Raw genomic sequence first — 17835 nt, 5'->3', positions numbered from 1 at the left:
AAAGCATTCTATGGACTTATTTTCCAGGCTACCCTTGCCTACCTAATTTGTCCAAACTATATGTAGACTAAAATCATCCATGATCATCGCTGTAACTTTGTTACAAGCCCCCATGATTTCTTCTCGTATAACCTGTCCTTCAGTGTGGTTACTGTTAGGGGGCCTATAGATTACTCTCACAAGTGAGTTCCTACCTTTACTGTTTCTTACCTCTACCTAAACTGATTCTACATCTTGATCTTTAGAGAGGGATGACCTTAGTTCTAATGTACTAATGCCATTCTTAATTAACAGAGTTACCCCTCCCCCTTTTCCTCACTTCCTGTCCTTCTGAAATATCATGTATCGTTGAATATTCAGGTGCCAGTGATTGTCATCTTGCAGCCGTGTCTCTCTAATGACTATCAGATCGTACATATTTATTTCTATTTGTGTTCTAAATTCTCCCATCTTGTTTCGAATGCTACTGGCATTTAGATACAGTGCCTTTTGTTTTGCTCTTTTACTATTTTTGCAACTTCTAGCCGTATCTGCTGGTGCACTCTTAGGTTTGTATGCCCTGTCCCTTTCTTCCACGCTCTGATTATCATGTGCCTTATTGCAAGCTTAGTCTCTTGCCTTCTTTCTTTAATTTATCACATTTTCCTACACTCATCCTTCGTCTCCACTATTTAATTTAAAGCCCACTCTTCCACCCTAGTTAAATGACTTGCCAAAACATTGGTCCCAGCATGGTTCAGGTGAAGACTGTCCCAACAGTGCCCCATGAATCGAAACCACGCCAATCTTTGAGCCACACATTTAACTCTTTAAACTTACTTAGTCTACATCAATTTGCTCATGGCTCAGGTAAAAATTCAGAGGTTATCAACTTTGAGGTTATGCCTTTTAATTTAGTCCCTAGCTGCTCAGGCTCCCAAAGCAGAACCTCTCTCCTAGTCGCACCTATATTGTTGGTACCAATGGGGGAGGTGGTGGCATAGTGGTATTGTCACAGGACTGATATTCCAGAGACCCATGGTAATGCTTTGGGGACCCAGGTTCGAATCCCGCCATGACAGATGGTGAAATTAAAAGTCTAATGATGACCATATCATTGTCGATTTGTCGTAAAAACCCACCTGGTTCACCAATGTCCTTCAGCAAAGGAAATCTGCCATCCTTACCTGATCTGATCTACATGTGATTCCAGACTCGCAGCAATGTAATTGACTTTTAAATGCCCCCTGAACAAAGGCAATTAGGGATGGGCAAAAAATGCCCACACCCCATGAACAAATATTAAAAAAAATGTCACTGCGACTACTGGATCCTCCCCCTCCCACTGCAAGTTCCTCTCCAGCCCCAAGCAGATGTCCTGAACCATGGCACTGTGCAGGCAACACAGTTTTCTGGACATTCGCTTATGGCTGTGGAGAACTGTGCCTATCCCTCAGACTATGCTGTCCCCTACTACCACTACATTCCTATTAACTCCCCCTATTTGAATGGTTTTTCTTATCCACCCTGCAGCCCCCACTTTCGTCCATACAGGCTGCATGCACCTTGAACCTGTTGGACAATAGCAAAGGCTGAGGCTCCTCCACTTCTACCATCTCGATCCCCATACCTGCGTCAAATTAGGAAGGCAAATGGCTTGCTTGTCTTTATTGCAAAGGGATTGGAGCACAAGAATAAAGAAGTTTCGCTACAATTGAACAGGGCTTTGATGAGACCACGCATGGAATAGAGTGTGCAATTTTGGTCTTTATTTATAAAGAAGGATATGCTTGCATTGGAGGCAGTACAGTGAAGGTTTACTTGATTGTCCTCTGGGATGAGTGTGTTAGAATTATATTTCTCGACTGAATTTTTGTTTTACAAGATGGAAGGATTTGGCATGATCTGGACATGTGGATGCGAATTAACCTGGGATTTTTTAAAAAGGTCATAAGTTCACCTTGGAACTGTAAACAAACAGGCCTCTTCCAAGAAATCACCTGACCTATATGGTACTTGAGAAGGAGTTATTTAAAAGCAAAAAACTGTGGATGCTGGAAATCCAAAACAAAAACAAAAATACCTGGAAAAACTCAGCGGGTCTGGCAGCATCTGCGGATAGGAGCACAGTTAATGTTTCGAGTCCGAATGATCCTTCAACAGAACAGTTCTGTTGAAGGGTCATTTGGACTCGAAACGTTAACTGTGCTCCTATCCGCAGATGCTGCCAGACCCGCTGAGTTTTTCCAGGTATTTTTGTTTTTGTTAAGGAGTTATTTATATTTGTTTGACCTGCATAACACTTTACTTAATGAAAAGCTGGGTGACAAAAAAGGCAGTCACATGGGAGAGAGGGAAGAAGCTTAAGTTGTGAACCTGCTCATTTTGAAGGCAGTGTTTGGTTGGAGAACAAACTGAGGAAAGAAGGCTCCCTGTCTCTACCTTGCCTGAAATTATGTGTGGCTATCAACCTGTGGCCAAAGAACCCTCATCTAAGTGTAAGCAGTTTGCATTTGGACCTGCAAAGCTGAGAGTTGGTGAGAATTTTCAGGCATCCACTGGGATCAGCAGTTCATCTTTTCACGAGCAAACTCCAGCCAACAGCATTGAGACCCAGCAGACTTTAGCCTTTATTTTATAATGCCCATCTCTGCAGACAGACTCTATCTGTTTGTCCTTTGTTTGTGTGTCTGTGTGTGTGTGCGCGCGCACACTGGGGGAATTCTATAGGAAGAAATAGTTATACTTGTCAATTACGATCGTGTGTTAACCAGTACTAGCAATTTGTTAAAAGAAATTTTGTTTTAAAATAAATTCATCATTTTGAGTTTTTGAAAGAAGCCTAGTCAAAGTCTCATTTCTTCTGGGTACTAGAGGTATAGATACACAATTGGCCATTTTGGTGAGAAAATTAAATATTTAAATTAATGGTACGGCCTGTGGAGTAGTGGGGCTTGATAATTTGTTCAGCCCTCCCATCCCAGTCATAACAAGAGTGGTGCCGTAGGACAGGCTGAGTAAATTGGACCTATATTCTCTGGAGTGTGGAAGAATAAGAGGCAATCTCATTTAAACATTCAAGATTCTGAAGGGGCTTGGACAAGAGACACTGAGAGGTTGTTTCCACTCGCTGGGGAATCTAGAACACAGAGGCATAGTCTCAGGCTAAGAGATTGATCGGTTAGGACTGAGATGAGGTGAAACTTCTTGATTCAAAATTGTTGTGAATCTTAGGAATTCGCTACCTCATAGGGTTGTGGATGTTCCGTCATTGACTATATTTAAGGCTGGAATAGACACATTTTTGGTGTCTCAAGGAATCAAGAGATATGGGGAATGGGCAGGAAAGTTGATTTGAAGCCCAAGATTAGCCCATGATTTATTGAACCACGGAAGCCAGCTCAATGGGCTGTATGGTCTACTCCTCCTATCTCTCGTGTTCCTGTAAATACTTATTGTTTCACTGTAATAATCTGTGATTTTAGCTTGTGCGGCCCATAGTGGTTCAATGCCTGTGTTTTTTTTTGTTACTAATATTACTGCCCCATGCTTTATTTCTTTTGTATAGCTTGTTAATTTAATTTTGTAGTTCTATTTTGCTTTCATAATTGTTTTTGACTTCTTTCCAATCTCTTTGTATTCCCTTTGGTCACCGAATCCCTTATTGCCTATTTACTTATTCTATGCCTTTCTCTTTTATTTTCACTTTTACCCATATCTCTTTATTTATCCATGGTTTTTCAATACTAGCTACTTTGTTCTTGTTTTTAAAAGATATTTCTCCTATTCACTGCATTAAAGTGTTAAATATTTCTCACAGTTGTTTTATCTGTTTTTAAGTCTATGATTGTGTCATCAAAAACATTTATTCATCCTTTATTTCTTTTTGGAGTGAGATAAGCTGTGAATCAATTCTGACAATTTTATGTCCTGTGTAAGTGATGCAATGGCCAGAATTTTTATGCCGCATTATTGTAATTTTAACTTTTTTTGTTCCAGATTATATATGATTGTAATACCTTGTATGTTTTTGCTCCAACCTTTGAGAGCAGAAGTGTGTGGGTGAAAACGCTAAAAGAAGGTAAGAATAATAAGTAGTAACAGTCTTTTTCTAATTCATATTTTCGTTCATGGAAAATGAGTGTCACTAACAAGTTCCGTCTTTTTATCTTTGTGTTGCATGGGTGATTTATTTAAATGCATGGCACAATTACATTTTCTTGCACGGCCACGCATGCATGTGAACTTAAAGTTGCCAACTTACATAGAGATTTTTAGATTGCTGCATGACCATGCCAGGCTGACGTTTATTGTCCATCCTTGATTGTCTTTGCGAAGGAGGTAGTGAGCTGCCTTCTCAAACTGTTACAGTCCTTATGATGATCGTGCACCCACAGTGCTGTTAGGGAGATCCAGGATCTTGATCCAGTGATGTTGACTAACTGACTGTTTAACTCAAATTGAGGAACAGGTTTAATGAAACTCCATAAAATCAGTGGGAAATAATAACATTTTTCCTATTTTCAAATTCCAAAAATGTCCAAAATTACAAGTGTAAATTCCATTATCCTGTTTGCCTCCAAATCAGCTCTCCATTATGGCTGTGGGATTATACAATTTATCTTTTAATTCCTTCAAATTTTCAGCCTCTTCATTGGCTCTAATTGAATTCAGAACTGTAATAATAGAGTTCTGTTGTACCTAGCACGGGAATCCTATAAAACTAGGAAAATGAATTTAGTTAACCCTTTTCCTGGTGCATAAATTCTTGACTTTGGAAATGTGACACATCTATGTTTGGAAAGTGGCACTATGACAAAAGGATGCAGAGATATATTATGGTAGAAGGTAATAACAGATAATTGGCTATGATTCTTCATATTGAATTTGTAATCTGGGGGATGTAGCTAATTAGGCCTTAGGAAAGATTTTGCAGGAAAGGAAGGAAAAAAACACAAGCTGAACTTTCTAGCTGTTGCTAGAAAATACAAGAGATCAAGTTTGTGGAATTAATAAAATCATTAGAGTAGTTGTTTTGTCAGTCCTCTTGGCTTGAGAATAACTTGATGTTGGGAAGGAAAAGTGAAACAACGATGGGGAAAAAATACATTGCACAAATAGGGGTCACCATAACTAATTCTGACGCTTGCCACAGACAAGTTTTCCACACGGACATTGAGAAGACATTGCAAGGTGACAATGGAAAGCAAGAATCTTGGTTGTGATACCTCTTCTCTCTCTGCACATTGTTGGGTGGCTAGTCTCGGGCACTGGAATCAATAACTGTGCATCTGAGTTACCTCAGTAGACACGGGAGGAGACGTGGTACCTTTCTTCTATGTGTAGTTCAATGCCACAGAGTAGATTGCATTCAACAACTCAGCAATTCAGACAGCTATCTAATTTTTACTCTGTTTCATTTAATATTATAGCTTGGCCAATAAGAGCCCTTGTAGAACATTTTCAAATACTCTGCTTCCATCGCCTTTTGAGGAAGAGAGTTCCAAAGACTCACTACCCTCTGAGAGAAAAAAATTCTCCTCATCTCTATCTTAAATGAGCGACACCTTATTTTTAAGCAGTGACCCCTAGTTCCAGGTTCTCCCACAAGAGGAAACATCCTCTCTACACCCGCCCTGTTAAGACCGCTCAGGACTTTAAAGGTTTCAATCAAGTTGCCTCTTAGCCTTCTAACTTCCAGTGAATACAAACCTAACCTGCCCATTCCTGGCATTAGTCTGGTAAACCTTCTCTGAACTGCTTCTAATGCATTTACATCTTTCCTTAAATAAGGAAACCAATACTGTACACATTAGTCCAGATGTGGTTTCAGCAGTGCCCTGTGCAACTGAAGCATAACCCTCCCTACTTTTTTATTCAATTCCCCTCGCAATAAACAATAACATTCTATTGGCTTTACCCATCACTTGCTGTACCTGCATACTAGCCTTTTGTGATTCATACACGAGGACACCCAGATCCCTCTGAATCTCAGAGCTCTGCAATCTCTCACCATTTAGATAATCTTTTTAATTCTTCCTGCCAAAATGGACAATTTCACATTTGCCCATGTTAAACTCCATTTGCTAGATCTTTGCGCACTTACTTAACCCATCTGTTTCCTTTTGTGGCCTCCTTATGTCCTCTTCACAATTTATTTTCCTATCTGTGTGTGGTCAGCAAATTTAGCAATCATACCGTTGGTCCCTTCACCCAAGACATTTATATAAATTGTAAAAAAATTGGTTGAGGTCCCATCGCTGATCTCTGTGACACACCACTTGTCACATCCTGCCATCCAGAAAAAGACCCATTTATGCCAGCTCTCTGCTTCCTGTTAGCTAGCTAATCTTCAGTCCATGCCAGTATGTTATCCCTTACACCATGAAATTTTATTTTCTCCAATAACCTTTGATGTGACACTTTTTCAAATGCCCTTTGGAAATCTAAGTACATCCACCGGTTCCCCTTTATCCACAGCACATGTGACTTCTTCAAAGAACTCCAATAAATTGGTTAAACATGATTTCCCTTTTACAAAACCATGTTGACTCTGCCTGATTGCCTTGGATTTTTTGAAGTGCTCTTTTATACCATCTTTAATAATAGCTTCTAACATTTTCCCTTTGACAAATACTAGGCTAACTGGCCTGTAGTTTCCTGGTTTCTGTCTCCCTCCCTTTTTGAATAAAAGCTTTATACTTGTTATTTTCCAATCTAATGGAACCTTCCCCAAATCTAGGGAATTTTGTCAAATTAAAATCAATGCATCAACTATCTCACTAGCTGCCTCTTCCAAGTCCTTAGGGTGAAGTCCATCCGGACCTGGGGATTTGTCAGCCTTCAGCCCCAACAACTTGCTCAATACCACTTCCCTGGTGATTGTAATTTTCCTGGGTTCCTTCCTCCCTTCCATTTTCTGATTTACAGCTATTCCCGGGATGTTACTTGTGTCCTCTATAGTGAAGACCGAAGCAAAACACCTGTGATTTCATCTGCCATCTCCCTACTTTGCATTATCAATTCTCCAGGTACACTTGCCCTTGGACCAATGCTCACTTTAACACTTTTCTTATTTAAATATCCATAGAAACTCTTACTATCTGTCTTTATATTACTAGCTAGCTTTCTCTCGTACTCTAGTTTTTCCCCCCTTTTTAATTTTTTTGTCATCCTTTGTTGTCCTTTATATCCTTTCCAATTTTCTAACCTGCCAGCTGGCTTTGTGTAATTATATGCTTTTTCTTTAAGTTTGATACTGTCCTTAACTTTTTTAGTTAACCACGGACAGTGGGCCCTCCCCTTGGAATTTTTCTTTCTCATTGGAATGTATATATTCTGAAATATCCCTTTGTGTCTGCAACTGAACCTTTATTGACCAATCCCTTAACCTCATTTGCCTGTTTGCTTTAGTTAGCTCTGCTTTCATGCCCTCATAATTGCCCTTATTTAAGTTTAAAATACTAGTCTAGGACACACTCGGTTCTCCCTCAAAATAAATGTAAAATCCAATCATATTATGATCGCTGCTACCTAGGGGTGCCTTCGCTTTGAGATTATCAATTAATCCTATCTCGTTGCTGAATACCAGGTCTAGTATATAGCCCGCTCTCTGGTTGACTCCAGAACGTGCTGTTCTAAGAAACTATCCCGAAAACATCTATGAACTCATCTTCTACACTACCTTTTCCCATCTGATTTTTACAGTCTATATGTAGATTAAAATCCCCCATGATTATTGCTGTACTTTTCTGACAAGCTCCCATTATCTCTTCTTTTATACTGCCCTACTGTGTAGTTTCAATCAGGGGGCCTGTACACGATTCTCACTAATGACTTCTCGCTTTTATCATTCCTCATTTCAACCCAAACCGCTTCAATATCCTGGCTTCCTGAACTTAGTTCATCCGTCTCTCATATGCTAATGCCATCATTAATTAACAGAGCCACCCCTCCACCTTTTCCTAACTTCCTGTCCTTCCTAAATGTGTCTCACCCTTCAATACTCAGGTCCCAATCTGTCATCCTGTAGCCATGTCTCTGTGATGGCTATCAGATAGCGCAAATAGAAATAAATAAGTACTATCTGTTCATCTGTTTTGTTTTGAATGCTATGTTTGTTTAGATACAGAGCCTTTATTATTATTTATTATTTTTATTATAATTTTATTATTTTTGTTGCATCTAGCCTTATCTGCTGATTTACTCTTAGATTTGTACTCTCTGTCCCTGTCGCAGTCTGTTTATCATTTGCCATATTAATATCTGTCTCTCTTGCCTTGTCTCTACTCTTTGGTTTGCCACATCTTCCCAAATTTGATCTCTTGCCCTCATTATTCAGTTTAAAACCCTCTTTATTTCCCTAATTAGACGGCTTGTGAGGACACCAGCCCCAGCATGGTTCAGGGGTAGACTGTGCTTATGGTACAAATCCCGCTTTCCCCAATACTGTTGCCAGCGCACCACGAGCCAGAAGCCACTTCTCCTGCACCAGTCTTTGAGCTACGCATTGATTTCTTTAAACTTATTTGTCCTATGCCAATTTGCACGTGGCTCAGGTAATAATCCAGAAATTATGACCTTTGTGGTTCCGCTTCTTAATTTGGTGCCAAGCTCCTCATACTGGCTATGCAGAGCCTCCTTCCTCATCCTGCCTATGTCGTTGGTACCTATGGACAAATAAGGTTAGAGAAATTAATACTTGGCTCAAAGACTGGTGTGGGAGAAGTGGCTTCTAGTTCATGGCGCATGGGCAGCAGTATTGGGGAAGGCAGTGGCATAGTAGTATTGTCACTGGACTGGTATTCTAGAGACCCAGGGTAATGATCTGGGGACCCAGGCTCTAATCCCACCACGGCAGATAGTGGAATTTGAATTCAATAAAAAACCTGGAATTAAAAATCTAATGATGACAATTGTTAAAAAAAACCCATCTGGTTCACTAATGTCCTTTAGGGAAGGAAATCTGCTGTCCTTACCTGGTCTGGCCTACATGTGACTCCAGACCCACAGCAATGCAGTTGACTCTTAAAATGCCCTCTGAACAAGGGCAATTAGGGATGGGAAATAAATGCTGGCCTAGCCAGTGACGCCCACATCCCATGAACGAATAAATTTTAAAAAAACCTACATGGACCATGACCACTGGATCCTCCCTCTCCCCACTGCAAGTTCCTCTCCAGCCCTGAGCAGATGTTCTGAACCCTGGCACCAGGCAAGCAACACAGCCATCTGGACTCTCGCTCTTTGCTACGGAGAATTGTATCAATCCCTCTCACTGTCCTGTCCCTACTACCACTATGTTCCTTTTTGCATCCCCCCCCCCCCGCCCACTTGAATGGCTTCCTGTACCACGGTGCCATGGTCAGTTTGCTCATCCACTCTGCAGCCCCTACTCTCATCCAAACAAGCTGGGAGAACCTCAAACCAGTTGGACAATTGCAAAGGCTCACAGTCCTGCACTTCTCCCTCTGGGTCCCCTTACTGCCTCACTCGCAGTCATACCCTCCTGTCCCTGACCACTGACCAAATCAGAAGACCCTATCCGAAGTGGTGTTACTGCCTCCTGGTATAAAGCATCCAGGTAACTTTTCCTCTCCCTGATGTGTTGTAGAGTCTGCAGCTCAGCCTCCAGCTCTGAACTGAAGTTCCTCAAGCCACAAACAGATGTGTTTGCCTTGGATCACAATGTTACCCAGGAGCACCCACATGCTGCAGCCTTGACACTTTACCTGTCCCACAATCAATGTGATTTAAATAATTACTTAATTATATGAATCACTTACTTATGTTGCTTTCTTATATATTTTATTAACTTTACCACCAATTTGTGTACTATTTTAAACCTTAGGAGTAGAATAGAACTTACCCACTTACCAGATACTCACCAAACAGCCAGCTCCTTTCCCTGTAGTAGAGCAAGAACCAATTGCTATGTCGTGAAAAAGATAGGAAAAGGAAACTAACACCTCCTTCCCCCAACTATCCCTCTCATCAAACTCCAAGTCTTCACTCGGTTAGCTCAGCTGCACTCCGTTCGCCTTGGCTGCAGTAAAGAACCCTGAATTCATAGTAAACTGAACTGGGACTATGGTAAGCAGATTCAACCAGTTAGCTAACTGACTATTCAGCCCCTACAGCTGAACGTGAGTTTACCCTCTCTAAACTGCTAGAATGAAAGAACTTAGCCTGCTTACACAATACTTTTCAGTTACTGCTAATTACAGCCTAGATTAGATTTTAAGAGCAAAATTTAAAATCAAAATTAACACTTAAAACTCCTCTCTCGCCAAACTCCCAAGTCTTCACTCAGTTTGTTCAGCCGCACCCCGTTTTGCCCTGGTGGCTTTAATACCTGATGTGAGGGTCTCAAGCACCTGATTCTAACCTAGAAGTAAAGTTATCATGGTTTGATGAGGGGAGTGGCCATATACATTTGATCTTACTGACCTTCCTACCATTTGCCTAAGTAAATTCTGCTATGTTTTATTTTGATTGTGCAAGACCTGCACATTAGAAGCTGTTGCTACTACCAAAGATCTTATAGAATAGATAAGCAATTATAGGTGAGATACTGAACCAGGTGGTGTGATTAAGCCAAATTAATGTGCCTGAGCTCCCTTGGAGTGGCAGTCAGAGTTGGATTGCCACTCCATTGCTAGTATCTTACCTGAAGTTTTCTTCGATCCTGTTTTGCCCGGCCTTCCTCCTCAGGCCAGTGAGATCCAGGCAGTGCAGCATGTCCTCGGGGCCTTGCATTGACTGGCAGATCTGTTGGATGCAAGGAGGCCATTCCCCCTTTTTTACAGCACCAGCTGCTGTAAACCAGGTAAGATAAAGGTCTAGTGAAGTTAAAGGTTCTTGACATGCCAGGGAGAAGGTAAGTGTACAAGGTAAGTGGGTAGGATTTGAAGGAGGTAGGTGGGGGCGTCAGGTCTCGGGGAGGGGGTGTGTTGGGCCTGGCCTCAGGGAGGGTGTGTGGGTGTTGGGTTGGGCCTCATGGAGGGGGGTGTCAGGTTGGGCCCTGTGGAGGGGGTGTGTTGGGGCGAGCCTCGGGTACGGGGGGGAAAGGTGTTGGGTTGGGGGGGTGGTCTGTGGGGAGGTGTGATGTGAGGTCAGGCCATGCCAGGGGGAGTGGGGTTGAGTTGGACCTGACCGTGGTGAGGGGGAAGAGTCTCTGTTGGATTGGGGGAATCCCATGGGTTGGGGAGTTCCTGTCGGGGGTGTAGTCTGTTGGGGGTGAGGGGAGTCTGGGGAAGGTCCTGTGGGGGAGACCCCTGAGGGGGTCAGAGGGTTGAGGAAGTTCTATGGGGGGGTCGGTGTATGTCTGTGCAATAGTACCCCAAAGGTTAGAAGATATTTTAATTTGTCTAATATGTTCTGGGTAACAGCAAAATACTGCAGATGCTGGAAATCTGAAACAAAAACAGAAAATGCTGGAAAAGCTCAGCAGGTCTAACAGCATCTGTGGAGAGAGAAACACAGTTAATGTTTCGAGTCCATATGACCCTCCTTCAGAGCTGAAGAGAAACGTTCTGGGTAACTATTGATGTAACCCAATCGGAACCATCTGAAACATTCGGGCAATTGACGTGCAAACCTTACCTGTGAACTTCCGGGGGTTAGGGAGTGGGGCAGTAGGGGTGTGTGGTAGTAGAGGAGGGGTGGTGGGCGGGTTTGCCAGCGCACTTTTGGGGAAATTGCCCCCATACGATGTCCTGGAACTCTGAAGTTATGGCCCAATATAATTACAATATAAATGCTGACCTTGATTTAGCTGCTTCCTGCAGTTGGGCTCATGCTAATTCAAAGTTATCAGCAAGCACTGCTTAAACAATAATACAAAATTTTAAAATCAATGGCAATGTAGAAATAAACGAAAATACCTTTAAAAGCATAGTTTATACAAAACGATGTTGATGATGTGATTTGATCTTTCAGTTGGTAACTTGAGATTCTCATGCTTTCAGTTTCAACTTATAAATTTAAACAACTTACTTTTAAGCATACATTCAGTCTGCTTTGGATATTGTAGAGCATTAGACTTAGACAACAAGATCTGATTGTTCTTAAATTAGAATCAATTTTCCTCAACTTGGTGATGATCACTCTTTGAAGTTGATTTGTACCTTTTTTGCTTTTTCAACTAGAAATAAGAAATAATGAATTAATTGTACCAAAATATCATCCAAATTTCTGGGCAGAAGGAGTGTGGCAATGCTGTAGACAAGCGGATAAACTTGCTCCAGGATGTGAGGAATATAATCTCTTTGGTGACAGTAAGTATTGCATTTCTTATTGCTAACAAAGGAAGTATTTTTCTTTAGAAAAATACCGAGCATTTGCTATGCTGGAGCAGCTCAAAGTTCAGTCCCAAGAGCAGGTTTCTGTTGGGGGCAGGGGGTGGTGCAGGCAGTGGGGAGGTGGTGTTGCTGGTTGGTGGGAGAGTGATGTTTGAAGACAGCAATTGTTAAGACTGAATTAGGGACCAATCCAGCTCAAAGAACTCTGATTTAACTGGCGATGACTGTTTGGATCACCGAAGTATCCTGACCAGGCAGGCTCGATGGTTGTGCTGCTCATTATTGTCCAATTTCTATAAAGAAACCCAAAATGGGCTTTAGGCACCTCATTTACATTTTGAAGTAACCGAATCCCTGTTTTAGGTGACTGCCAGGGACACCTAAAAGAAAAATGGCTCGATTTCGGGACAGACCTTTATCATACATCTTAGGCAAAATTGAGCCTCACTACATTGAGGCCATAATGTGCCCTTTTGACCTCGATATGTCTCAAAGTGTTTTAAATCTAGTGAATGCCGTTTTAACATGTAGTTGCTATTGTTTATAGGTAAAAGAAGCTAACATTCTTGACATGCTCATTGCTTAAATGACCATTGCATGTCCAAATAATGGCCAAATTGTCCATAGGAAAATATTCTGTAAAGAACACAAGTCATCACAATTGATACTTCAGCAGGGTTCCTGTGTATTTTTTTGTCTTTCAGTATTGAGTTCTTTTTCTCATTCAAATGTCTTGATTAGTTTTTGATTAAAATTAGCGTATGAGTATGTTGAATGTTTGCTTGATGTAGGTACGATCAATATTGACTCTTGAAATGTCCATGAATCTACCAACCAAATTCTTTTGGCTATGGTTAAATATGTTCTGCAGTCAGCTTTTTATGGATTTATGTTGGAGATTGCTGTCATATCTTTGTTGAAAGTAATGCTTTTTGTTTTTAGTTACTCGAAAGCCACTTCCTCCAACACCAGACGATGTGGTAAGAAATTATAAAAAGATTAATTAATTCTAATTATTTCACTGTTATATACTTATTAATGTTCTATTACATGGTCTATCACTAGTGTATGCAATATTTCTAATTGTTGTTAGTAACGAAAGGTAAATATCAGATCACTAATTATTTGCTGTCATTGAGCAAGGCAGTTCTAGCATCTCTTACAGACCAACTTATGTTTGGGCATTATAGTATTGCCCTCACAGGTTCAGCAGATCATATCAATTCTAAGAAGGCATCTGGCCGTCATGGGAGACGATGGGCTACACCTAGGGTTTATGACACTTCTGTATTGACCGTGGCTGTGGAGGCCGATTCGTGAATGGCAGTCGCTTCCTCAGCTGGCACAGATGAATAGGGTTGATCTGAGGTCGACTAATGTTTTTCCCTTCCAACTGGGCTCTCTCTTCTGCCATCTGGTCACTTATTTTGTCTTCTGCTTTCTCCACGCCCTTCCTGACTGCTTGCCTCCAGGCACTCTGGTCAGCAGCGAGGACTTCCCGTGCGTCGACTCCTACCCTGGTCAACTTACTACAAGCCTCACTTGTAGGCATCCTTGTATCGCAAATGTGGGTGACCTGTTGACCTCATGCTGACAAGTTCAGCATAGAACATGTCTTTGGGGATGAGGCTGGCATTCATTTTGCTCACATGACCCAGCCAACGAAGCCGCCACTGACTCGGTAGAGCAAATATGCTGGGGGGCCCCTCCACGCTGCTGTACTTCCATGTTCGGCACTCTTTCTTGCCAGGAGATGCCCAATATCTGTCTCAAGCAGTGGAGGTGGAAGCTGCTTAGCTGTTTTTCTTTGCTTGTGTAAGTTGTCCAAGTTTCGCTACTGTAAAGGAGGTTGCTGAGAACACAAACCTGGTACACACAGATCTTTGTTTTTTTGGTTAGTTTGCTGTTTGTCCACATTCGACTTCTCAACTTTCACAAGCTGCAGCCTTAGCAATTCTGGTGCTGGTTTCAGCATCCAAGGGACATTCTGCTGGAAATTGTTGATCCAAGATATGTGAAGCTGTCGATGACCTCCAGAGTGAGGTTGTCAGTGTTGATGGAAGGTGGTGTCTGTGTGCCCTGGCCCATAATTTTGGTTTTCCTGATGCTGATTGTCAGTCCAAACTGAGAAGAGCTCAGACAAACATATTCTCATGGAAAGAAGAAATGACTCCCAAGTGTCCAGGCGGGCAACCTGTTTTCTGCAGCTGTTTAAAGAGTCTGCTCTGCCTACAAGGTTGAAGGCCATGGTGAGGACTATGAAAGCATATTGGTCTGTGCTTTTTGCGCCACTTCTGTAACTGCCTAAGTGAGAAAACCAGCTCAACTGTTGTTCAAGCTCTGAAGCTGCACTGCGACTCAGGGTAGATGCGTGATGCCAGGGTCTTCAATATGGTCAGAGCAACATGAGCCAAGACCTTTCCATAACACTTAACAAGGAGATGTCTTGAAAAAGAGGGATGCTTGAAAAAGTAATACATGTTTAGAAGTATTGCATTCTGACGAGAGCTATTATCGAGACTTTGATCTGATCTTAGGCAGGGTTATTATATAATTTTAATCTTTGTAGGAAATATTTTGGAATTCATCTGCTTTCATGTTTAAAATGCACAATTATACTAATAATACTATTAAGAGATTATTCTTTGCTTATTAGAGATCAAAAAATGAACAAAGACACAAAGTTGCATCTGAACACATTTATTTTCCTAACTCTCTGCATGGAAAGATATTATCTGAATCAGAATAATAATCATAAATAGTCTGGTGGCTGGTTTTTGGAATTATCACAATACAGTAACAGTTAGGTTCAATTCAGTGTGACAAAATTTAATGAGCATGCAGCCTTAGCTGATTTTAGTTGAATTGATTACAACATATAACTACATTTCAGAATTAGTTAAAGATTACACTACATATGGTCACTTGTAGTTTTATTGTGGCATATAACTGATCTTCATTTAATTCAATAGTGTCAGTAAAACAGCTTAAGATTTGTTTGCTCAAGAATGATTCTTGTTCAGTCAAAGTTAGATCTATTTCATCGTGGCTGTTATTTCCTTACGTCGGTCTGTCTATATAATCTAGGTATGCCTTTCATGAGTCCTCCACCGAGGTCTGTTCTTCTAGTTCATTTTGTGCTATCCTTTCTACTACTTCTAATTTATCCCAGAAATACAAATTTGCTAAATATAATATGTATTGTGGAATTAGCTGATCAAAATGAGAATCCTCTCACTAGATAAACTGAGTCCATCTAATTGTTTGAGCATGTTTCTGAATCTGTGTCTGTGCTCTTCAGTTGATTTAATCTTTAGTGTGAATAGATTCACACACAAGCAACAATTCTTTCTTTTTTTGATAATTTTCCTCTAACCAACCATGACTGCTTTTTCTAACTAACTTTTTGTTCCTTTATTTCATTGCCACCTTTCATCTAAGCTGTCTAAGCAATGTAGACATGCCTTTTGTTAAGAATGTGAAGTTTTATAAGATGGTTATGTCTTGGGACTGTCTCTTTGGTATATTAGGGTAGTGAAGAGAGACATGTGATCTGTTCTGAATTCTGCCCAACAACAAGCCTTGGGTTGCTTGGTTACCATGGGGAAAGAAGGCCCAGGTGAGACTTGCCGAGAGCAAGGTACAAAATGTTTACGCTTGAAACAAAGACAAGAGCAGCTGGGCTGACTGTGGACTGACTTTCTGTCGCAGAATTTTGTGGATAGAAAGAGTGTGAAGTCTCTCAGAAAGACAAAAAGCAGCAGCTAGTGTGCCAGGACTATGCTGCTTTTCTGTGAACTACCAGGCAGAATGCGGGTGGGAGGACAGTCTCTGGTTGAAGAGGTGCATCCTGTAGCACTTAAGACTCTGGAAGATTTTCCCTGGCAAGGCTGGGTGGAGAAATCACTAGAGTGAGCCTTACTGCTAGTGGACAGTCCTGGAATTGTTCAAAAACTGAGGGAAGAGTCTTTCAACTGTCACTCAACGTTATGACTCAGTGAAACGGGGAAATGCGAACTCATTGGAAGGTTGGAGTGACTGTGGACTTTGTTCTTTAAAGACTGTAATCCTTTGACACACAGCGGCACATTTCAGGATGGCTCGGAGACGAGAGGATGCACAATTTCTTGGACATGGCATTAAAGAACTTGATGGAGGAGGTCCAGAGAAGGAGGAATGTCCTGTACCTACATGGGGGAAAGGCACCTTCCTGTCCTTTTCTTTCGTGCTGGTGCTGCTCTGCCTGACCTCATCTCTCATTCCTCCTGTAGACCAAGGAAAACTCTGAGCAAGATGTCAATGGCCAAGCACTCCATTTCTCCTGGTAACTCCCACATAGTGTCCAATAAGGTAGAATAACATAGCAGTTCTTCTCCTTAGGTGAAGCCCTTAGGGAACTTCCAGAATAAGTATTGACAGTGTTGATGAAGTCATGACAAAGTGTTCCAGAAAGTCTCCTGATATATTTCAAAAGCCCTCTTCAAACCTCCATCAGCAAGTGCACAATAAAATGTGACATGCCTTTTAAGTAGTCTTCAAAATCCTCTGTAGTGACCAGTTTACTCCCAGTTGGGAGAGGGCATTAGGTCAGGTGCCAGCCACCAAATTAGCCTCCTTAATGGTTGTTGATTTTGTGATTCTGTGTTGCTAATATTTAAAGTATGCTCATTTAAATATATGATTATGTAAATAGTTATGTCATTGCAGGAAGTAATGTAATATCACATGATGCAGCAGCCACCTTAGTTTGCACAGTGAACACCACATATAGCAGCAATAAGACATTCTACTTCTTTTGAGGCATTCCACTCCTTTTGAGGAAAAGCTAAAAGGACACAGCATGGAGAGCATATTACAGGATGGACGCGAATATGAGGCAATTATCACAGGAAGACAGTATTTGCGAACCTTAGAGACTGAGATGCCTGCTGGCACAAAGTCCAAGGCACTCAGGCGGAACATGGTGCGCCTGTTTGTGGACTCTGGCACAAACCATGTGGATGCCCGGCATACCTTGACACATGTAAGGCATGTGGTCTTAGAGGGCACTGGGCCAAACTTGGCAGGAGGTCCAGCAGCAGGAATGCTGGAAGAAGCCGGAGCAGCAGTGCTCAAACTGCAGATGTACATCTCCCAGAAACTACGTGAGCTGAGACACCTCCAGGAATCACCAGAAGTAAAGACCCACACATGAAATGAGGGATTGCTTGACCAAAATGGAGGGGGTGGATAGAGGTGAAGATACTACAGAGGAACAATTTTTTCACACAATACCTTAGTGGAACAGATCAATTCTATTAACAAAATGGAAGCTTTTGCACCACTCCGGATTGTCTGCTCCGACAAGCCTTGCAGGCATCGACTGAGAGTGAAGATTGACGCAGGTGCAAATATCAACACTCCACCTTGCCATGTTCTCAAAGATATGTACCGCATGGCATGGAAGCCTATGGTCCAACCCACAAGTGTAAGGCTCACAGCATACTAAGGCTCGACAATAAAGTGCTGAGGTGCCCTGGATCTGCAATGCAGGTACAAGGAATCAACGTGCCTA

General features: G+C 41.6%; 1 protein-coding gene across 4 annotated transcripts in view; it reads left to right on the top strand.

The window, feature by feature from the left end:
• The window catches only part of tec (tec protein tyrosine kinase), a 182611-nt gene that overhangs the window by 95900 nt on the left and 68876 nt on the right, over positions 1-17835 (top strand). For all 4 annotated transcript variants that reach the window (XM_078547497.1, XM_078547488.1, XM_078547506.1 and 1 more), the window contains 3 exons: positions 3979-4060; positions 12129-12257; positions 13224-13261. In XM_078547497.1, the coding sequence (XP_078403623.1) occupies positions 3979-4060; positions 12129-12257; positions 13224-13261 (249 nt within the window). The remainder of the gene's footprint in view (positions 1-3978; positions 4061-12128; positions 12258-13223; positions 13262-17835) is intronic.

This window comes from Cetorhinus maximus, chromosome 1, assembly GCF_964194155.1.
Source record: "Cetorhinus maximus chromosome 1, sCetMax3.hap1.1, whole genome shotgun sequence".
NCBI lineage: Eukaryota > Metazoa > Chordata > Chondrichthyes > Lamniformes > Cetorhinidae > Cetorhinus > Cetorhinus maximus.
Note: the sequence above shows the minus strand (reverse complement) of the source record. Positions and strands in the feature narration are given on the sequence as shown.